The sequence below is a fragment of the Jaculus jaculus genome, chromosome 3 (genome assembly GCF_020740685.1).
Source record: "Jaculus jaculus isolate mJacJac1 chromosome 3, mJacJac1.mat.Y.cur, whole genome shotgun sequence".
NCBI classification, from domain to species: Eukaryota; Metazoa; Chordata; class Mammalia; order Rodentia; family Dipodidae; genus Jaculus; species Jaculus jaculus.
This window is the reverse complement of record NC_059104.1, coordinates 113,685,468-113,709,250: the sequence shown is the minus strand read 5'-3', so window position 1 is coordinate 113,709,250 and position 23,783 is coordinate 113,685,468. Positions and strand designations below refer to the sequence as shown.

Below are 23,783 nucleotides of genomic sequence, written 5' to 3'. Positions count from 1 at the left end.
TCCAGGTATGGGTTCCTTTCTACTGAGCAAATCTCTCAGCCAATCAGAAAGCTATTGGTTACCCACCAAAACTGTGTGCTACTATTGCATTGGTGTGTACAAAGTGTCAGGGTGTTTGCTTCTGAGTAGCTTAAACCCCTGGTTGCTAGAACCGTTGTTGACCACTTTCCTCCAGTACCTCATATAGCACTTTCTACCACTAGATGGGATGTCTGGGGTCTGGCTGTCTTTTGAATTCCAGCCAGGTCTCTTTGTGTTTTGTGCTGGCAGAATATGGTGTCTTCAGCAATATGGTCTTACCTTTTGCCTCAGGTGGGGTAATCAAGTACTTTGACAGAAACCTGTCATGTTTTTTGGAACCTTGTAGGTCTTTCCAGTGAACAGCTCATAGTGGATAGAAATTGCTTTCTGGTACTGAGAGTTATAGGCCAGTGCCAAAGAATTTTTTTATTATTTTTTAATTTTTTTATTAACAACTTCCATGATTATAAAAAATACCCCATGGTGATACCCTCTCTTCCCCACTTACCCCTTTGAAACTCCAGTCTCCATCATACCCACTCCCCATCTCAATCAGTCTCTTTTACTTTTGATGTCATGATCTTTTCCTCCTCTTATGACAGTCTTGTGTAGGTAGTGTTAGGCACCGTGAGACCATGGATATCCAGGCCATTTTATGTCTGGAGGGAGCATATTGTAAGGATTCCTACCCTTCTGTTGGCTCTTAATTCTTTCCACCACCTCTTCTGCATTAGACCCTGAGCCTTGGAAGGTGTGGTCAAGATGTTACTCTGTACTCCAGTCACTTCTTTCCAACACTAAGGTTAGGCTTCATCCCACCCTGACCAGAGCCCTTCTTGTCAGGTGGTCCCCCCATACTCCCTGTTGAGGGTTCAATGTTTTAGTCTGTCTTTAAGGATAAATGTTTCTTTGGTACCAGTTCATTTTGGGTTTAGTTTTCTCTTATTTTCCTCACCTTCCCCTTCCCCTTCCCCTAAATTCTCCCATCCCTGTTTATCTGGGCTTCAAGTTGCCTATCAGGTATGTAAGCAACTTGAGCAGGTACAGGTTAGGAACCACAGTTGAGTTGAGACCATGAGGTGATTGTCTTTCTGTAATTGTGTGAGTTTACTGAGTATGATCTGTTCCAATTCTGTCCATTTTTCTGCAAATTTTATTATATCATGTTTTTTCTTACAGATGAGCAGAATTCCATGTGTAAATGTACCACAACTTCGTTATCCATTAATCCAATGATGGGCACCTAAATTAATTCCATTCTTAGCTATTATGAATTGAGCAGCTGTAAGCATGGTTGAGCAAATGTCCCTGCAGTGAAGCATGGACCCTCTAGGTTAAATGCCCAGTAAGGGTATAACTAGATCTGTTGGCAGATCTGTATTCATCATTTTTGGGAATCTCCATATTGATTTCTATAGTGGTTGTACAAGTTTACATGGCAACCAATGGTGAATGATGGTTCCTCTTTCTCCACATCCTCTCCAACCTTTGTTGTTTCATTTTTTAATGGTTGTCATCCTTACTGGAATAAGGTGGAATCTCATAGTTGTATTAGTTTCCATTTCCCTGATAGTTAGGGAAGCTAAGCATTTTTTTAGAGTGTGTGTTAGCCATTTGTATTTCTTCCTCTGAGAACTCCCTATTCAATTCTGTGCTCCATTTGTCAAGGGGATTGTTTGATTTTTTTTATTGTTTTGTTTTTTGAGTGCTTGTAAATTCTAGATATTAGGCCTCTGCCAGTGGTATAGCTGACAATAATTTTCTCCCTTTCTGTGGGTTTCCTATTGGCTCAGTTTATAATGTATTTGTCTGTGAAAAAGCTTTTTAGCTTCATTAGATCCCATTAGTTGCGTGATTAGTTTCCTTGGCCACTGGGGTTTTGTGCAAGAAGTCTTTCCCCACTCCAATATTGTGGAGAATTCCTCCCTTTTTTTTTTTCCAGTAGGAGACAAGTTTCAGATTGCTGTATCTCTGTCTTGCTTTATTTATTTATTTAAGAGGACAGAGGGAGAAAGAGTCACAGAGAGAGACACAGAGAGAATGGGTGTACCAGGACCTCCAGCTACAGCAAACAAACTCCAGATGCATTCATGCCCTTTTGCATCTGGCTGATGTGGGTCCTTGGGAATCAAGCCTTGAACTGGGGTCCTTAGGCCTCACTGGCAAGCACTTAACCACTAAGCCATCTCTCCAGCCCTCTGTCCTTTTTTTGTATTAGTGTGATGCTAGCTTAATAAAAGGAGTTGGGAACATTCCTTATTCTCTAATTATGTGAAACAGTTTGAGAAAAATTGGTTTTAATTCTTCAGTGAAGGTTTTATAGAATTTGGCTGAGAATCCATTAAGTCCTGGACTATTATTTGGAGGAGATTTTTAGTTACCTTTTTATCTGGATGGATGTGGTAGGTTTATTTAGGAGATTAATCTGCTGTGAGTTTGGTTTTGGTAGGTGGTACATGCCTAGAAATTCATCCATTTCTCCTAGATTATCCAATTTTGTGGAGAAGAGAGTTTAGAATGAAGTCCTGTTGATTCTTTAAATTTCATTTATGTCTGTTGAGACTTTTTCACTTGATCAAATTGGCTAGGGGTTTATCAATCTTTATTTTTTTAAAAAAGAATCAGCTCTTTGTTTCATCAATTTTGTTAATTGTTTTCTTAGTTTCCACTTCATTACTTTCTGCTCTATTCTAGATTAATTCTGTCTAGAGCTCTTTCCATTGATTTTTTCTTGTTTTTCCAACACTTTTAGATGGATGGCTTTGTTATTAATTTCAGTTCTCTTTGTCTTTGATATGAAGGCACTTAGTGCTATGAATTTTCCCCTTAGAACTGACTTCATTGTATCCTATAAGTTATGTTCTCATTGTCATTAATTTCTCGAAATTTTGCAATTTTTTTTTATTTCTTCCACTACCAATTCATTGCTTAAAAGTGTGTTGTTCAGTCTTCAGCAGTTGGTGTAATTCCTGATGTGACTGTTGTTAATTTCTAGCTTTAAAGCATTGTGATCTGATATGCGGGAAGTTACATCAGTTTTCCTGGATTTATGAAGGCATGATTTATGGCCTAATATATGTTCTGCTTTGGAAAAGGTTCTATGGGCTGAGGAGAAGAATGTGTGTTCTGCAGAGTTGGAGTGGAAAGTTTTGTTGATGTCTAGTTGATCTATGGTGCTGTTGAGCTCAGTTACTTCCCTGCTGATTTTCTGTTTTAATTAATCTGTATGTTGATGACAATGGAGTATTTAAGTCTCCAACTATGATGGTGTTGATGTTTATTTCTGTTTTTTTGTCAAGTAGGTTTTGTTTTATAAACTGTGGTGCACCTGTGTTTGGTGTATATAGATTGATGATTGTGATGTCTTGTTGGATTGTTCCCTTGATGAGGAAGAAGTGACCTCCTTTGCCCTTTTTGATTACTTTTGGTTTGAAGTCTATGTTATCAGATATTAGTATAGCAACACCTGCTTATTTCTTATTTCCATGGGCTTGGAATATTATTTTCCATCCTTCTACCCTGAGGAAATGTCTGTTTTTAGTGGTAAGGTGGGTTTCTTGAAGACAGCAAATCAAATGGTCCATTTTTCTGATGTTCTCTTTTAACTTGTATCTTTTAATGGATGAGTAAAGGCAGTTAATATTCAATGTTATGACTGTGAGGTTTAATTTAATCCCTGTCATTTTGGAGTGCTTTATGGGGTTTGGTATTTTCTTGGATTTTGTACTTTTTTGAGCCTGCTTTAGTGTTTGGTTATTGTGATCTTGTAGGCTCTTGAGATTGGTTGGTTGACTTTTTTTGTGTGTGGAGAATTCCCTGACATATTTTCTGTAGGTTTTACTTTGTGTCATATTATCGTAACAGTGGCTTTTATTATGGAAAGTTTTCTTTCAGCATCTATTATGAGGGTACTTTCTGTAGGTACAGTAGCTTGGGTTGGAAGCCATAGTTTTCTAGACTTTGAAGTGCTCTATTCCAGGCCCTTCTGGCTTTCAGAGTTTCCATTGAGAAATCTAAGGTAATTCTGATGTGATTGCCTTTGTAGGTTATATGTTATGTTTCTCTGTTGCTGCTTTTAGCACTCTCTCTTTGCTTTCATTGTTGAGTTTTAACTATGATGTGCCTTGGAGAGTTTCTTCTTTGGTCCATTCTGTTTGGAATTTTGCTAGCTTCTTGTCTCTTTATGGGACTCTCTTTTGAGAGGGTGGGAAGTTTTTTCAATAATTTTGTTGAATAAGTTCTCCATGCCTTTTGTAGGAATTTCTTCCCCTTCTGGAATTCCCTTGATCCGAATGTTTAGGATGTTTCAAGGTATCCCATAGTTCTCTCATTTTCTGCTTAAAAGAGTTTTTGATCTTATTAAAGTTTTCGGCTGCCCAAGCTGTTTCTTCTGCTTTGTCTTTCAACTCTGAGGTTCTGTCCTCCATATGATTGACTCTGTTCTTAAGAGTTTCTAGAGAGGTTTTCACTAGTTCAATTTGGTTTGTATTTTCTATTGTCTTTGTCTGTATTGTATGTATCCCTGTTTCAAGTTCCAATTTTAAGTCATGTTTTGATTTTCTTAATGCTTCTTGGAATTCATTTTTTGGGGGATTGAAAAGTATGGTTTCACTCAAGCCCTGGCCAACCTGGAATTCACTATGTAGTCTCGGGGTTGCCTAGAACTCACAGTGATTCCCCTACATCTGCTTCCCTACTGCTGAGACTAAAGGCGTGTGCCACCACACCCAACCCTTGGAATTCATTATCGCATTTACTTTTGTCTTCTTTAAGGTTAACTAGATGGTTATTGAGATTCTCTAATTTTTAGTTCACTTACTTCACTTAACTCTCTTTTGAGTCTCTTTTTTTTTTTTCAATTAGGTCAAACCTAGTGAAAACAGCTGTGTGGATTTCAGTTATGCAGTTGTTGTTTTTGTTTTTGTTACTGATTTTTTGCCATTTTCTTGGTCAGGGTCATGTATCTTGTGTACTCAGTTTGGGGTTTATTCCTGTTGTCTCCTCTTTTTTTTTTTCTTTAATTTTTTTTTTTTTATTAACAACTCCTAGGATTTTAAACTATATCTCATGGTAATGCCTTTCCTCCCCTCATTTTCCCCTTTGAAACTCCATTCTTCATCATATCCCCTCCCCCTCTCAATCAGTCTCTCTTTTTTTTTTTTGGATGTCATGATCTTTTCCTCCTATTATAATGGTCTTGTGTAGGTAGTGTCAGGCACTGTGAGGTCATGAATATCCAGGCCATTTTGTGTCTGGGGGGAGCATGTTGTAAGGAATCTTACTGTTCCTTTGGCTCTTACATTCTTTCCACCACCTCTTTCACAATAGACCCTGAGCCTTGGCAGGTGTGATAGAGATATTGCAATGCTAAGCACTCTTGACACTTCTTTATAGCACCATGATACCTTCTGAGTCATCCCAAGGTCACTGCCATCTGAAAAGAGACGGTTCTTTATCAAACGTGAGAGTAGCATTAATATATGGGTATGAGCCTTAACAGAAATGCTTACTGGGCAGTTTGATAAGCATAGTATACACATTTAGCCAGACAGCAGCAGACATTACACTGCTAGGGCCCATGACTACCCCTGTTTTAAGTTTTCAGTATCAGGGCGATATTCCCTCCCATAGAGTGGGCCTCCAGTTCAATTAGAGGGCAGTTGGTTTCCACCATGAAAGATGTGCCACTATTGTACCTATTTGCTCATTTGGCCTGGCTGCCAAAATTTAAGATTTGCAGTGTCCACTGGTGATTTCTCTCTCTCCCATTGAACTGCATGCAGATTGGTTTCTTTCTGCCAGCCAGTGTATATGGAGGAGGTTATCAGCTCAGTTCCAACAGGATTTCTCAGTGGCCTTGCAGCCCAAGTATGTGGAGTCTTCAGCAATAGGGTCTTACCATCTATTCTTGGTGGGAAACTAAAGGCCTCAGCAATGGCCTATAATGTTTTGGGGGCATCAGGGACCTCCATGGCCAACAACTCACTGGAAGGTATCCCATCCCTGGCACTGAAAATTTTCTAGCAACAATCTACAGCTCCTGAGTGTTCCATTGTCCAAAAAATTAGGTTTCCATATATACTCTTAGATTTGGATTAGCCTCTCTACCTTTCCTTTACTCAGTCTCTTCCCCTGACCTCACTTGGGCCTTTTCTCCCCCATTAATCTATTCTTCTACTTACATGTATACAATACTATCCTATTAGGTACACTACTCCCTTCCTTTCTCTTCCCTTTATATCTCTTTTCTAGCTTACTGGCCTTTGCTACTGAGTTTTCTTCCTACTCATACAGAAGTCCAGTCATCTGTAGCTAGGATCCATATATGAGAGAGAACATGTGACATTTGGCTTTCTGGGCCTGGGTTGCCTCACTTAGTATAATCCTTTCCAGATTTTGTTTTTATTGGAGACTTCCATTGTGAGACTAGGCAACCTGCTTGGAGCTCCCTCCCTTTGATGTTCAGTGTTGTTTCTTTATGTTGTGGTCTACCCACCACTGTGTGAGAATCTTTTTTAAGGAAGAAGCAAGAGTTTTCTCTTGTAGTATCTTCAGAGAGTGTTCTGTTTTGTATTTGAATAGTATATGATAATTTTGTATTTTGGGATGTGTAGGTTGTGCAGGTCAGAAGTGTACCAGCCTCTCTGGACTGGTGCTTAATACCAAAGGTTGGATTGGATGTCTGCGATTCCTTTGACTTGGTCCCAGCTGTATCTTTTCTGTGGCTCCAGGGCCATAGCACTTTCACTCTCCTACTGAACCCAGATGTTCAGGTTATGGAGGACTTGCTGGTTCCCCTTGGCAGGTGGTTGCCTGTGAATAGGGCAGGGATTTGGAGAGATGATGGGGGTCACTGGATTCCATAGCCCAGGCTGGATCAGGGAGTTGGCTAGTGTGAGGGAGACAGGGGCATTGGCCCTGGCCACCTTTAGGTAGCACAGGGTATTGAGGGTCTGTGATCAGGGGGACAGGAGGCAGCCTTCAGGCCAGCCCACCAAGTTTTCAAGACAGGAGATATGGTAGGAGATAGGAGTGTGGGTTGGTGGGACCACTTACAAACACAGTGTATGTGGTTCACCTACAGATACAGTGGGGCAGTGGCCTCTAGGAGACAGGGATGTGTGCTTGGACCTTCAAGTAAGGAAGGTGTGTGAGCCACCTACAGATGCACTGCACACAGGTTCCTGACAGACACCGTGTGTGTGGCTCTGGAAACAGAGAAGGTGCACAGGCCACAGGCAGAAGTGTGTTTATGGGCCACTGACACATAGAGTGCATGGTGGCGTCTTGGGAGGCACATGCACCATTGAAAGATGCAGTGGGGGTCCCTCCAGGAAACAGTGAAGGCATGTGAGTTAAGGACAGACACAGTGGGGGCCTCCAGAAGACAGGGAAGGTACATGGATTACCAACAGATGCAGTGGCGGGTCCTCTGGGAGACAGATTTAGGCCTGCAGGTACCTGAGAGCATGGGTATCAGCAGACTCCCAACTGTGCCCCGCTGTGCCTGGCCACTGGAGGTCTGGTAAGACCTCCTCACATTGGAGCCCCAGATATTGCCTGATATTACCCGCAGGGCTGAAGCTGGTTAGGCAGCGACCATCTTGACAAGAAGTCCCTGCATGTGAGGGTTTTTTTTGTCATCTTTTTTTTTATTAGTTAACGACATACTCAGATGTAAACAGCACATGTTGGTACCATCCTTTCCCTCATCCCTGAACCCCCTCCAAAGGCACCCTCCTCATTGGGGATGCAGATCCACCCCATGGAGATTATGGGTTGTGCATTGTGGGACAGCCATCTGTTACCGGGAAGCAGCAGTGTCTCTGTGCATAACGTCCCAACTTATAGCTCTAACAATCTTTTTGCCCCTTCTTCCACAAATTTTCCTGATCCATGTTGGGTTCATTTTAGGTCTACTTCAGTGATGGGCTCTTAGGATCCTCTGTATCTCTGGATATCTTGTTTGGTAGGAGTTGAGTGGTCTCAGTGTCTATCTTCACCCTTGTGCTGGTACCAGGTTCAACAAGAAAGCAGCATTTTTGCTCATTTCCCCATTTCCTGTTTAGTTTCAGCTGGGGTCCTGATGAAGTACAATGGACTGTTTTTCTCCTCAGGTCCTGCTTCCATTTGAAAAAGAGAAGCAGATTCTCCAATGGAGAGTGAAGTCAGCACAGGTTAAATGGGATAACCGTTGTTAGAGAATTTAATGTGTGTAGGCCCTCTTGTAGCCCAAGATTAATGGGATCTTGATATTGGAGAATGAGCTAGTTATCTGTATATGATTTTGACTTATTTCCCATGTGAGTTTTTATGTGCTATTAAGGGTACTTATATCTTTGCTTCATGTAAGCAGTTTATGATAATGTTGTTCATTTCAATATTTGAGGTAAATATAACTTTCCAAAATTAGCTGAATGGTTTTTATGCTTATAATTTTATGTGCAAAAAATTTTTATAAACTAACCTATTTATTTTCTAATCTTTTTAAGAAAGGTGGTCATTCTGTATTTAGGTGCATTATCATTAATTTGCTTGTCATAATGTGTTGTTCATCCCTTCTTCCACACAATAATTCTTAGGACCTTATGCTACTCTTAATGTTAAGTAAAATAGTTTTAGGTCAGAATGTTATTTTAGAATCTATTTTTTTCTGAATATTAGCTATTTTTCTCTAGCACCACTTACTGTAAAAGTTTTTCATTCTCCAATGCTCTGTGATGCAACATTTATAATGTTAAAATCTCAGTTTTATTTGCCTGTGTTCAAAGACTAATCTCAGGTTCATCCTAGTATTTAGAGCCATATTCCCTAATGTGTGTGAACAATGGACAGAATGTTCCTCCTTCAATATATTTAAATTTATTGGTTTGTTTCTACTTTTGAGCTTTTGCCCCCTTGAATCATTTTAACGTGGTTGTAGGCCTTCAGTTTTGTAGCAGTCGTGTAGATTTAATTGATTGTCTCATTTCCATTGCTATAGACACCTTAGCTTTAATATGCCAAAGAGCTATTGAGCATTTTCCATAAATTTAAAATTATGAAAAGGGATATGCAGATTTTCTGATGCCTAGCCTATATACAAAATTGATCATTTAGTTGCAATACAATCAAGTAACTAAATGTAATATTCTTGGAGGAGCAGGCTTTTTTATTCAAGATTCTGTCTGTGTATGTTGTTCATAAAGAAGTGGAAATCTGATAAGTTTTAAGTATTGTTCCACTTTCTACCTTTTCACTCATATATACCTGTCTCTTTGCCCATAACTGTGCAGTAAATACTTTTCATTCAGTAAATGCTTCTAAGAAAGTGATTATAGTTTGGTTCATAGTCTATCTCATAATTAGCATTCAATATAACATTTTAGAATGAGTTCATCTCATATTTCATTTCTGATTATAATAGAATATACTTGGTTATGTTCACAGTTCCTTCTTGCTGAGAGATTGTACTGACTGAGGTTATGTGTGTGGTATGTAAGAAATTGCCCCACTGATGTGTTGTTCCACTCTGTTAGCTTTGTACTCACTTATCTCAATAATTGTATTTGTTATGCTTGATTTGTATATAGAAAGGCTCATTATAGATGAGACTATAGATTTTAGGTCTTATCTAAAATCTTCTACTTGAAAAGGGGTGTGGCCCATGACCATGAGTAATAAGCATTAACTAAAAAATACTTGTCAGTTAAATTTGTCAACTACAACATTTTGTATATTCAGATCACTTATTAAGATAAAATGGCCCTATACTCTTTACACCCATGCTCACAAAGCGTATTGTTACTGGTTTGAGAGTTAAGATGGCTCTCTGAGTTCTGAAAAGGTGTTGTTTACATGTTAGGATGCCAGATACCCAATAGTCATCACACTAACTCCCCAAGCCAGCAGTTGCCTGCTGTATGAGGACTCCCGAAGAATTGGCAAGAGAGGCTGACAGAAGAGTAAGTTAAGAAAGATTTATTTTAATAAATGTCCCAGTTTGGAGAGGATTCCAATGGGTAGTGTATCTGGTGACTTGGATAAGGACTTTTTTACAACCTAGAGATGTAAATTAGGCATGTATTGGGGGTGAGTTTCACTAGGTAAGTTTAAATGTATATGGAGGACCTTGATTGGTTGATTGGTTGATGGGTCAGGGAGGAGGACACAGTCTCAAAAAGTGCCCACCAGCTAGGACAAAGTGGTAGCAGGAAGCCTGTGAAAAAAATATCTCCTGAGAAGAGGAGAACCAGGATCTTGACTCAGGTCTAGGTTTGGACTGGAGTTGTGTTTTAGTCTCACCAGGACAGATGGTTGTCTGTGTGTTTTGGAGCCTGTATCCCTACCTACCTACCTGCAAAAGAAGGCTACCTTGCTTCTATTCTCTTTCAGTATAAATGTGAAAAAAGAAATTTTTCTTCATTGTGAAGTTTGCTATTCAAAAATGCTATGCACATTTTAAAAACTTTGTTACTTAAGTTTTATTTTATTAAATAAGATAATTGTGTCAATCTATCTCTAAGGTTAATAGACCAACAAGTTATTTTTCCATGAAGTATAAGATTTTTGTCAGAGAAACTTTCCTTCTTTGACTAATTATATTAATCTAAACTTTAATGAACTGAAAATCTGATTATCAGCCACATTCTAATTTTTAATTAGTTTGAACATACGTACATCCATTTCTGGCAACAGCCCTTTCAAATTTATTTGAATTCAAAATTAATTTAGGCCATTAATGAAATAATAGTATAATTGGAAATATTCATATATTAAATGATTAATTTAGAATGGTTGGCCTTGAGTGAATGAAAGATTGTTTGGTAGGGAATAAAAATATTGCTCTGTACTTTATTAAGTTGAGGCTATTTTGTGAAATGTATTTGTAAAGGAAATAAAGAATTATACTTGATTAAGGAGATATTTTTCAAGTATTTCTTATTTGTAAAAACAGCACATATCTACTGTAAGAAGGATCAAGGAACATATTTGTATAGGATGGGAATATGAGTCAAGTGCCTTGAGATAATAATGTAAACATGATAATTTGAAGATCTTAATTTCTCTATCTTCATCCTAGATGAGAAATATAAGTGCATAGGTATATAATAGCATATTGTGGTACATGAAACACGTCCTTCTAGATTGTTTATAAACCATGCAAAATGAATTACTGAGTAAATGAGGGTTGTTGAAGTACCAATAGCTGACATTACTATAGTACCATCTCTGCAGCAGCTGAAATAATGGACTGATTCAGGAATTATCAGTCAGTTACTAAGGCACATTAGCATCTGCTGAAAAGATTAGAGACAACTCACTTAGGCTGCCTTGGCTTATTTCCTAGTTTTAACACCTACTCAGTGTGTGACTTCAGGCAAGAACTTTAAGCTCATTGTGCCTCCATCCTCTCATTATGAAAACAGTGATACTACATTGCCAAATGGTTATAAGCACAATGTCAGTTAATACATAAAAACAAACAGTAACTATTGCATGAGACTTTGTTTTGTTATCTGTTCCATGTGGCCATTTAAAAATATTTATCAAATATATTGCTGTGTATGACTGCAGATGGATTTGTGACTGATTTGTAGGATGGCCCTTAGGTAGAATAAAGTTCTAAAATACCTGGTGACAAAGAAATATTGTTCTCTAATACATTACCTTCTACTCTCATACCTGATTCAGGTAGATGGCAAGTCACTTTCCTGTCTCCAGTCGGAACCTAGACTTCTTTTTAGTTTGTGTGGCATGATGGGAGGGTCCTGGTTTCTACCCAGCTGCTCAGTGTCAGCTGAGCAACTGTGAGAGACAAGTGATCACTTTCTAGCAATGGTTGAAACTGAAATGCTGCATTAAAAAATTTAATTTTCACATTTTTAGATATGTTGACCAGATTTTTATTGCTGAAATGTTGTGAAAGAAAGCTTATTTGTATTGGGTTAGGCTAAAATGTATATGTATCTTTATGCATCTATTTCTCTTGTCTTTCTGTAGAACTGGGTAGACAAGGCTGAAAAACAAGCTCTTCTCTCTGATACAATTGACCTATCTGAACTCTTCCATCCAGACACATTTCTTAATGCTCTTCGCCAGGAAACTGCAAGGTAGTTAAAAATTAAACACTTTATTGGCCTTTCATTAAGGGTAACAATATTTTCCTTTATCCACCTCTAGTCACATTGCTCTGATTGTCAAATAAATTTATAGTTGAAATCCAGATAGTTTTATTTATTGCTTAACAGTTTACCTTTAATAGCAGTTACCTTTCAGTTTCTCAAACATTGCTCTATAAGAATTGACAAAATAAAGTATTACTTTTAAGTTTTGGTTATTTATTTTCCTAGACCTGTGCTGTCTAAAATAGTAGCCAGAAGCCACATGGAGCTTTAAATCTTAATTAATCAAAACTAAATAAGATTAAATTCTTGTTCAATTAATTTTTTATTCAATTTCTCAGCCATGCTACCCAATTCAGGATGTCCACTAGCCACAATTGGCTAATGACTGCCACTTTAGATGGCACAAAATATGTTTGTCTTTGTAGGCTTCTTGGTACAGAGCAGAATCTGATATAAGTTTAAGTTCTCTTTCATGCCAGAGTCAGATTACCACATGATATATAGACCATAACAAATTAGGTTGTAATGAAAGAGACACCAAAACGTACTGAGCAAAAGTATAGTTGACTTGGGTATGTCAATTTTTTTGCCTCAGAATATTACAAACATTAAAATTAGATATTTAATAATCTTTTTATTACTTGGACCATATTATATCCTTACATTTAAGGGTCATAAACAAAATGGAAAATGTAAAAATGCAAAAAACTGAAAGCCTCTTACCTTAGGAATTTTTAGTGTCAAGGGAAGTCTGACATAAAGGAAACTATTTAAAACTCAGATATAGGGGGTCTGGAAGATGAGTCAGTGTGTAAGAAGGCTTGCTGCATGAGGACAATCTCATTGCACCCATATGAAAATCTGGGCAGGAATGCACATGTGTGTAACCCCATTCCTGAGGGAAGTGGAAATAGGATTGTTGGAGCTCACTGGTGATCAGAAAACAGCAACTCCATGTTCATTAGAGACCCTATCTCAAGAAAATAAGGCAAAAGAGTGATAGAAGAGAACACCAGACATTTCCTTCCTTCCTTCCTTCCTTCCTTCCTTCCTTCCTTCCTTCCTTCCTTCCTTCCTTCCTTCCTTCCTTCCCTCCCTCTCTCCCTCCCTCCCTCCCTCCTTCTTTCCCTCTCTTCCTCCCTCCTTCTCTTCCTCTTCTTCCTCCTCCCTCCTCCTCCTCTTCCTCCTGCTCTTCTTTTTCTTCCTTCTTCTTTTTTTGTTTTGTGGGGGGGGGGGGTTTCCTTTGTTGTTTTGTTGCTGACTTGGAATTTACTATTTAGTCTCAGGGTATCCTCAAACTCATGGTGATCCTACCTCTGCCTCCCAAGTGCTAGGATTAAAGACATGTGCCACCATGCCCAGCTTACCTGACATGTTCTCTGGCCTCTTCCCATGTGCATACACCATACACATTATGCATATACACATTCTAAAAACACTAATGCATGCATTACTTAGTAGATCTTGTTTATGTGCTGTAAGTATTTCAATTTAAAATAAAACTGGGTCTACCTTCCATTACTTTATTTGCTAAAGAATTTGTGTGTGTGTGTGTGTGTGTGTGTGTGTGTGTGTGTGTGTGTGTGTGTGTGTTGGGTTTGGTTCTGGGGACTGAACCCTGGGTCCCATGCATGCTGAGCACATGCTCTACCATTGGAGCTCTATCCTTTCCTTGAGAATTACTTCTTGTTTCATTTGATGCTTTACTTTTACAGGGCAATGGGCCGTTCTGTGGATAGTCTTAAATTTGTAGCCTCATGGAAAGGTCGACTGCAAGAGGCAAAGCTGCAAGTGAAGGTACTAATTTTAGATGCTTGCCTGTGTTCAGAATGTGTCACTAACTGGAATGAAGTCTGAAACTTCAAATTCATAGTCATCTGTCTTTACAATGGTATGATCAATAGAGATTGGCCGTGCAAGGTAAGGCAATCTAGATGGGATTTTATTTGAAATAGTTTACATACATATTCTAAAAAAAAATTAACCCCACATGATAAAGCATAAAAATTATGTGGTACAATAACAAGTTTAGTATGCTACTGAAATGGTACATGTTAATCATACTACACATGTAATTTGAGAAAGAAAAAATACATTAAAGGTGGAAAGTGCATATACTTCCCACAATTGACACTTTCTTGCATAGGAGGGGATTTTTAATAATGTTGATACTTCTAGAGTCCATATTTCCCCAGGAAGGAAACCTTTTATCTGGCTATGGATTTGAGTAAAACTCCAGGCCTAAAACTCCCTTGTGCCTTTCTTTGGGAAGAGGCATTTCCTTTGATATATCACTGGGTATATGTTCTACAGGTGCTAGCTGTTTGGCTTAGTATGATGTAACTAGCCACTGAGGCAGTCAGTTGTCTGGAGGACCGTTACACCCTTCGGATTATTGTCTTCAATAATAAGGGTATTAATGTTTGGGACCTTTCTTAAGAATTCCAGTTGAAGTAACAATTTTGTAATTGCCATTTTGTTATCTCTGAGAACACTATTTGAGGTGACACTATCTTTTCTTATTTAAAATAAGTGACCTATTTTAGTCAGTGGTTTCACATTAACAGATAATAGTGAAATACTACTTTCTCACTTCTACCATTCATTAGAACATCAGTAAGTCTGAGCTTGTGTGAAAATATTGTAAGCTTTGAATGTCCAGTCATTGTAGATTTTTCTGAATGAACATATATTTTACTTACATACATGTTCATATAAAAAGCAACTTTCTTAACTCTTAAAATAACCTATGTTAAATTTAATTTTGCTGTAGTAAATGTTTTTCATATAATCAAAATCTCTTCTGAAGTATAACAGGGCATTACATTTGCCAATCTTGTCATTTAATTTTCAGAAATAAAAAGTTGTTTTGTTAAAATTTTAGGCATTTGTGGAATGCTCAACTCTTTTCTAGTGAAATAAAACTTAGATTTTTTTTAACATAAAAACCTTCTTATTTATTATTGTGATAGATATTGTGTAATAAGTAATAGCTGTCCCCCTTTATGTTTTTTTAAATACTTCATTTATTTTTTTTTAATTTAATTTATTAGTTTTCATTTCAGTGAATACAGGCAGTTTGGTACCATTATTTAGGCTCATTTGTGATCTACCCCCTCCCATTAGACCCTCCTTGTTAATGAAAATGGGACGTGCATTGTGGAGTTAGCCCCCAGTTATTAGTATGATAAATGTCTCTGCAAATCATGACCCAACATGTAACTCTGACATTCTTTCCGTCCCCTCTTCCGCAAGATTTCCCTGAGCCATGTTGGGTTCATTTTTGGTCTGCTTCAGTGCTGAGGTGTTGGGGGCCTCTGAGGCTTTGGCTCTCTGATTTGGTAGGAGTTGATTTTTCTCTGCGTTGATCTCCTTACCCTTTGTGCTGGTATCCGGTTCACAGGAAAACATCACCCTTGCTTATTTCGCCAGTTGTCCCTAGTTTCAGTTGGGCCCCTTTTGAGGTATGTTGGGTCAGCTCTCTTCTTAGGATCTGCATCTATCTGGAAAAGAGAAGCAGATTCTCCAACGGAGAGTAAGTTAGCATCCGGAAAATTGAGATAACACTTACTTTTTTGATAGACAGTTTGATAGGTGTAGGCCCTCTTATACCCCGTGATTGATGGTAGCTTGATATTGTAGAGTGGGCTTGTGTTTGGGTATGGTTCTGACTTGTTTCCCAGCTCCAGCTAAGGGTCTAGTACCACTGAGTGGATCAGTTAGCCAAATCAAGAGCAATTGATTCCTCACCATGGCTGTGTACCACTATTGCACTTGTGTGGGCATCACATCCGGTTATTTGTTGCTAATTAGGTTAAACAATGTATTGCTTGGACAGATCTTGGTCATTTCCCCCAGTCGCCTATGTAGCGCCTTCTGGCACTAGACACGCTGACTGTCTGGGGACTGACTCTCTCCTGGCTTCCAGCCATGTCATTCCATTTTACGCGTCAGCTGTGTATGGAGTCTTCAGCAATAGGGTCTTATCACTGGCCTTTGGTGGGTCATCAAGTACTCTGACAGAAGTCTGTCATTGTTTTGGGAAACCTTGTAGGTTTCTCTGATCAAAAGCTCATTGTGGATGGTAGGCCCAAGCTGGAAGTGGGGGTTACAGGTCAGTGTCCACTAAGAAATTGAGGAAAAAGATAACTAATATACAAGAGTTAGAGAGGAGAGAGAGAGGTCTAGTGAAGGTTCAGCCATTTGGCCTGTCTTTTAGGAAGTAGAATTTTATGGTACCATTGCCGTTTGGGTCCGGGTTACTGTTTTCCACCCTATGATTCCCTCCCCGCCCTCCCATCCACCTTATTGTCTAGTCCATGAGGTGCTTGGTGGGTATGTAAGGCATCTTGGGCAGATTCAGGTTAGGTGTTGCAGATGAGTGAGACTATGTGTCGATTTTTTTTTCTGTGATTGGGTAAGTTCGCTGAGAATGATCTGTTCCAGGTTCAACCATTTTTCCTCAAATTTCTTTATGTCGTTTTTTCTTACTGCTGTATAGAATTCCATTGTGTAGATATCCCACATCTTTGTTATCCATTCTTCTAATGATGGACATCTGGGTTGATTCCAGCTTTTAGCTATTACGAATTGAGCTGCTACAAACATGGTTGAGCAAATCTCTCTGACTTTTGGTTTGAAGGTTTTAGGGTACATGCCCAGCAATGGTATAACTGGGTCTGTTGGTATTTCTATAGTGAGCTTTTTCAGGAGTCTCCATATTGCTTTCCAAAGTGGTTGTACCATCCTGCATTCCCACCAACAGTGAATGAGTGTCCCTGCTTCTCCACATCCTCGCCAGCATTTATTTTCATTTGACCTTTTGATGTTGGCCATCCTTATTGGGGTAAGGTGGAATCTCATCGTTGTTTTAATTTGCATTTCTCTGATGATTAGGGATGATGAACATTTTCTTAGGTGTGTGTTTGCCATTTGTATCTCTTCCTCTGTGAATTGCCTGTTTAACTCTGTGCCCCATTTTGTGAGTGGGGTATTTGTCTTCTTATTGTTTAGACTTTTGAGTTCTTTGTAAATTCTAGAGATAAGGCCTCTATCAGTTGGATAACCTGCAAATATTTTCTCCCATTCTGTGGGTATTCTATTGGCTTTGCTTATTATATGCTTGTCTGTGAAGAAACTCTTCAGCTTCATATGATCCCAATGGTTGAGTGACTGTTTAAGAACTTGAGCCACTGGGGTTTTATTCAGGAAGTCTTTTTCCATTCCTATATCATGGAAGGTACTTCCTAAATTTTCTTCCAGTAGTTTTCGAGTTTCTGGTCTTATGTTGAGGTCTTTGATCCATTTGGATTTGAGTGTTGTGCATGGTGAAATGTGTGGATCAAGTTTTAGTTTCCTGCATGTGGTTATCCAGTTTGTCCAGCACCATTTGTTGAAGATGCTATCTTTTTTGCAGTCTATATTGTTTGGGCCTTTGTCGAATATCAAGTAGCTATAGTTGCTTGGCCCAAAATCCGGGTCCTCAAGTCTATTCCATTGGTCTATACTCCTGTTTTTATGCCAGTACCATGCTGTTTTTATTACTATGGCTTTGTAGTATAACTTTTTATCGGGTATGGTGATGCCACCAGAGGTATTTCTTTTGCTGAGGATATGTTTGTATATGCGAGGCCTTCTGCCTTTCCATATGAAATTTGAGATCATTTTTTCTATGTCTGTGAAGAACACTGTAGGGATTTTAATTGGAATTGCGTTAAATCTATATATTGCCTTTGGTAGGATTGTCATCTTCACAATGTTAATTCTGCCTATCCAGGAGCATGGGAGGTCTTTCCATCGTTTCAAGTCCTCCTCAATTTCTTTTTTGAGAGTTTTTATATTTTCGTCGTATAGATCTTTTACTTCCTTGGTAAACGTTATTCCAAGGTATTTTATTTTTTTTGTTGATATTGAAAATGGGACTATGTCCTTTATTTCTTTTTCTGTGTCTTTGTCATTTGCATACAGAAATGCTTCCGATTTTTGTGCATTGATTTTGTATCCTGCTACTTTGCTATAGGAGTTAATCACCTTCAGGAGTTTTGGGATGGAGTCTCTCGGGTCTCTTACATATACAATCATGTCATCAGCGAATAGCGCTAACTTAACTTCTTCCTTTCCAAATTGTATCCCTTTTATTTCCTTCTCCTGCCTTATTGCTTGGGCTAGGACTTCCAGAACTATATTGAAAAGCAGAGGTGAGAGAGGACATCCCTGTCTTGTTCCTGATCTCAATGGGAATTCCTCCAGTCTCTCTCCATTGAGTATTATTTGGGCCTTTGGAGCTTTGTATATTGCCTTTATTATATTAAGATGTGAACTGGCCATGCCGATTCTCTCCAATGTTTTGATCATGAAGTGATGTTGTATCTTGTCGAAGGCCTTTTCTGCATCTATTGAAATGATCATGTGATTTTTATGTTTAAGCTTGTTTATGTGTTGTATTACATTGACAGATTTTCGTATGTTGAACCACCCTTGTGTTCCTGGGATAAATCCCACTTGGTCAAGGTGGATAATGCTTTTGATGTGTTGTTGGATTCGGTTTGCGAGTATTTTGTTGAGGATCTTTGTGTCTATGTTCATTAGGGAAATAGGCCGATAGTTTTCTTTTCTTGTGGCATCTCTGCCTGGTTTTTGGATTAGGGTGATACTACCTTCATAGAAGGAGTTGGGTAGTTTTCCCTGTTCTTCAATTGTGTGGCACGGTTTTAGGAAGATTGGTTTGAGTTCTTCCATGAAGGTTTGATAAAATTCGGCTGGGAATCCATCTGGTCCTGGACTCTTCTTTTTTGGGAGGTTTTTTATTACTTTTTCAATCTCCCTGAGCGTGATGGGTTCATTGAGGTGGTTGATCTGCTCTGAGTTTAGCTTTGGTAGATGATATGCATCCAGGAATTTATCCATCTCCTCCACATTTTCCAGTTTTGTGGAGTAGAGGTTTTTGAAATAAGTCCTGATGATTCTGCCGATTTCACTGATGTCTGTTGTGATCTCTCCTTTTTCATTTTGAATTTTGTTAATTTGGAGTCTCTCTTTTTTTTGCTTGATCAAATTGGCCAGAGGTTTGTCAATCTTGTTTATTTTTTCGAAGAACCAGCTCTTTGTTTTGTCAATTGCCTTAATTGTTTCCTTGGTTTCCAATTCATTAATTTCTGCTCTGATTTTAATAATTTCTTTCCTTCTGGAGCTCTTTGGGTTGGATTTTTCTTGTTTTTCCAATGCCTTTAGGTGGATGGTTAGGCTATTGATTTGGGATCTTTCTGTCTTTTTTATGAAGGTATTGAGTGCTATGAATTTTCCCCTGAGGACTGCCTTCATTGTGTCCCACAAGTTTTGGTATGATGTGTTCTCATTGTCATTCAATTCCAGGAATTTTGCAATTTCATTTTTTATTTCATCCACTATCCATTTATTGTTTAAGAGTGTGCTATTCAGTTTCCAGTTGCCGTTGGGGCTCTTGTTGGTTTTTTTGTTGTTGATTTCTAGGACTATAGCATTATGATCTGATATCATGCAGGGAATTATGTCGATTTTCCTAAATATGTGGAGGCTATCTTTGTGACTCAGTATATGGTCTATTTTAGAGAATGTTCCATGGGCTGCTGAGAAGAATGTGTAGTCTGTGGATTTGGGATGGAAAGTTCTGTAGATGTCTGTTAGGTCTAAGTGCTCTATGGTTTTGTTGAGCTCTCTTACTTCCCTGTTGAGCTTCTGTTTGGATGATCTGTCTATTACTGATAATGGTGTGTTAAAGTCCCCAGCTATGATGGTGTTGGTGGTTATTTCTGTTTTATTGTCAAGTAGGTTTTGTTTTATGAACTGCGGTGCCCCTGTGTGTGGTGCATACAGATTTATGATTGTAATATCCTCTTGATGGATTGTTCCCTTTACAAGTAGGAAGTAGCCTTCTTTGTCTTTTTTGATTGTTTTTGGTTTGACGTCAACTTTATCTGATATTAATATAGCTACACCTGCTTGTTTCTTATTCCCATTTGCTTGGAATATTGTTTTCCACCCTTTCACCCTGAGGAGGTTTCTGTCTTTAGTGGTAAGGTGGGTTTCTTGAAGGCAGCAGACTGAGGGGTCTAATTTTTTGATCCACCCTGTTAGCCTGTGTCTCTTGATGGGTGAATTAAGGCCATTAATGTTTAGGGTGATGACTGTGAGATTTGATTTGATCCCTGTCATGTTGTGGTGGTAGAGATGTGTTGGCATTTTCATGGAATTTAATTTTTTTTTTTTTCTGTCTACTCTGGGTTTGGTTGCTGTGATCTTCTTCTTATAGGCATTTGTGTTTGGTTATTTGTTTCTTCTCTGTGGAGAATTTCCTGGAGTACTTTCTGTAGGTTTGGTTTTGTGTTCATATAATTGTAAAGCTGAGTTTTGTCATGGAAAGTTTTCCTTTCACCATCTATTATAAGGGAGACTTTTGCCGGGTAGAGTAGTTTGGGTTGAAAGCCATAGTTTCTTAGAGTTTGGAGAGTTTCATTCCAGGCCCTTCTAGCTTTCAGGGTTTCCATTGAGAGTCTGAAGTAATTCTGATGGGGTTTCCTTTGAAAGTGGTGTGCTGTTTTTCCCTAGCTGCTTTTAGGATTTTTTCCTTGGTGTCAGTGTTTAGAGTCTTAATGATAATATGCCTTGGGGAGTTTCTCCTTTGGTCTAGTAGGTTAGGAGTTCTGTTTGCTTCTTGAATCTTGATGGGCCTTCCTTTTAAGAGATGGGGGAAGTTTTCTTCAATTATTGTGTTAAATAAGTTCTCCATGCCTTTGGTCTGAAATTCTTCTCCTTCTGGTATTCCAATGATTCTGATATTAGGACGTTTAAGTGTATCCCACAATTCTCTCACGTTCTGTTCACAGGAACTTTTGAACTTACTGAAATTTTTGGACTCTCGAACTGTTTCTTCCATCCTGTCTTCCAGATCAGAATTTCTATCTTCCACTTCGCTGACTCTATTCTTGAGAGCCTCTAGTGAGTTTTGGACTTGTTCAATTAAGTTTGCATTTTCTACTACTTTCCTATGTATCACTTCCATCGCTTTGTCCAGCTCCCTTTTTGTCTCATTTTCCGATTTTCTTGCTGATTCTTGGAAATCATCCTTGCATTTCTTTATGTTTTTATTTAGTGTGGCCAGCTGATTTTTAAGGTCCTCTTTTTTTTCACTCTCCCTCAACTCTCTTAGCTCTCTTTGAATTCCTTCCAGTGTCTTATCATATTGCTCTAGCTTAGTGATGGTAGCATCCATACGATTATCTAACCTTTGTAGCTTTCCTGTCAGTTCTAGCAGTAGTTTGGTCAGGGTTGCATTGTTCATTGCTTCCACTTGATGTTCTGATCCTAAACACTCTTCTATGTTTTGGTTAGTTGTGATCCTTGTTGGACTGGGTGATCTGTCTGGATTTTCTTCCATTTTATTTTTTGTGTTATTTCTTTTGCGCTGTGGTCTACCCATGTCAGTGTATGAGCAGGTAGGTGGGTGGAGCAGCCTGGGATCTAGCTTAATGCGAATCCAAGGCAGCCTGGGTTAGTTGTAAGCAGCCTGGGTTTTTGCTCAGTCTTGCTAAAGCCGCCTACCTATAGCCTGACAGGGGCACCAAAGTTGCCTGAATTCTCACCCTGTAATGCACCTAAGCTGCCTGCCTTTGAGCTTGAAAGGGGACTGAGGTAACAAGTCCTGAAGGTGCCTAGATTCTGGCTGGGTACACTGGGGTCTGTAAACAGTCTGTGCTCTTCCGCCTCAAGGGAGTGGAGGATGGGTGGCGATGTACAGGTAGGGGATGGCAGCTGCGCTGGCGCTGGTGACTCAGTGCGGACTTATGTGGCTCTTGCTGTGGAGTGGGCCCGCTGCACATGCAATTGTAGTGCAGAGGCAGATGATGTGGGTACGGAATCAGGACACAGCAGAAGCTGACTGGCGGCAAGTGATGTGAGCACAGCAGCAGGGGATCTGGCAGCCACCTATTCACGGCAGGGGTGGCCCCCACAGGCCTGCGAACCGAGCACCACGTGGCTGGTCTACTCGCAGGATCAGAGAACAAGGGTGAGGTAGGAGGTCTCAGCTTCAGTGCAGCAGGCTGGCAGGCGTGACTGGTGGGTGCCTGATCAGAGCACAGCCATGCGGGATGTGCAGAGGGTGCGTGGGCGGGTGGGCGGATGGGGGCGCGGGGTGCAATGGTGTGTATGGAGCGAGTAGGGCACGCGGCGGGGGGTGTCGGGGTGCGCCGGGGCACCAGGCAATCAGGGTGGGGTGTGCGGGAGGTGGCAGGGCTCAAGGGGCGCGGGGTGGGGTGCCCTGGAGGGGCGGGGGGCGTGGGCGCTCTGATCAGTTAGGGGGCAAGGGGCACGCTGTTGGTGCGGGGGGGTGTGCATGCAGGGGGGGTGTGCGGGGTGAGGCGGGATGCAGGGCACCCGGGGCGCGCGGGGGGTCACGGGGTGTGCAGGGGGGCGCGGAGGAGCTTGCGGGAGGCACGGGGGGTAGGGGCACAGGGCACGAGGAGGGTGCGCGGTGTGCACGGGGGGGTGCAGGGTGCGCGTGGGGGGAGGCGGCGCGGGGCACACCGGGGTGTGGGATGCCAAGGGACACCGCAGGGTGCTCTGGTCGCGCAGGGGGGGCGGGGCTTGCGGGGGGGGTTGAGGGGGTCGCACGTGGGGCATGGGGCGTGGAGGGGGGGCGGGGTACGATGAGGCACTCCGGGGCGCAGGACGCGTGGGGGTGGGGCACAGGGGGCACGGGGCACGCAGGGGCGCCCGGGCCGCGTGCGACGGGGGGACGAGGCGCGTGCGGGTTGGGGGGCGGGAGGCACTGGGGCGGGGCAGAGGGGAGGACAGGGAGCGCTTCAGGGCGCACGGGGCTTAGGGCGCGGATGCTCCGGGGCGGTGGGGGTGGGGGCGCAGAGCGCGTGGGGAGGGTGGACGGCTAGGAGTGTGGGGCGCTCGGGTGGGCACGGGGGGGGGGGGCACAGGACACTGCGGGATGTCGCGGGTTGCTCTGGACTCGCGGGGAGGGGGTGCGGGTCGTGCGGGGGAGGGGGTCGCGGGTCTTGCAGGGGTTGTGGAGCACGCTGAGGTAAGATGGAGCGCGGGAAGCTGCAGGACACCATGGGGCACTCTGGACGCGCGGCGGGGGTGGGGCGCATGGGGGGGGCTCGAGGAGCACGGGGGTGGGGCGCCGCGGTCTCGGGGCACGCGGGGGGGGGGGGGTGCGGGGCACACCTGGGCGCCCGGGCGCGGGACGCTGAGGGGCGCTTGGAGCGCGCCTGCTGCGTGTGGGTAGGGATCGTTGTGCGTGTGGGGGGAGGCGGGGGCGGGGCGCGAGGTGGGGGCTCGAGGCGCGTTGGGGTGGGGCGCAGGGGTCTCCGGGCGCACGGGGGAGCACGGGTGCGGGGCACGCCTGGGCGCCCGGGGCGTGGGGCGCTTGGGGCGCGCCTGCCGAGTGTGGATAGGGAGCGTGGGGCGCGCGGGGGTGGGGTGTGCGGGGGTTGGGGCGCTCGGGGGGTGGGGGGAGGCGTGGGGGTGCGGGGCAGGCCTGCGCGCCCGGGGTGTGGGAAGCTTTGGTTCGCTTGGGCTGCGCCTCTGCGTGTGGATAGGGAGCGTGGGGTGCGCTGGGGGGCGGGGCGCTTTGGGGCGGCGGGGGGGGTGCGCGGGCGTGGGGCA

General features: G+C 41.6%; 1 protein-coding gene across 3 annotated transcripts in view; it reads left to right on the top strand.

Annotated features, from left to right (window-relative positions):
- Dync2h1 (dynein cytoplasmic 2 heavy chain 1) overlaps positions 1-23,783 on the top strand; it is a 277,230-nt gene that overhangs the window by 236,299 nt on the left and 17,148 nt on the right. For all 3 annotated transcript variants that reach the window (XM_045144805.1, XM_004661895.3, XM_004661894.3), the window contains 2 exons: positions 12,004-12,113; positions 13,844-13,925. In XM_045144805.1, the coding sequence (XP_045000740.1) occupies positions 12,004-12,113; positions 13,844-13,925 (192 nt within the window). The remainder of the gene's footprint in view (positions 1-12,003; positions 12,114-13,843; positions 13,926-23,783) is intronic.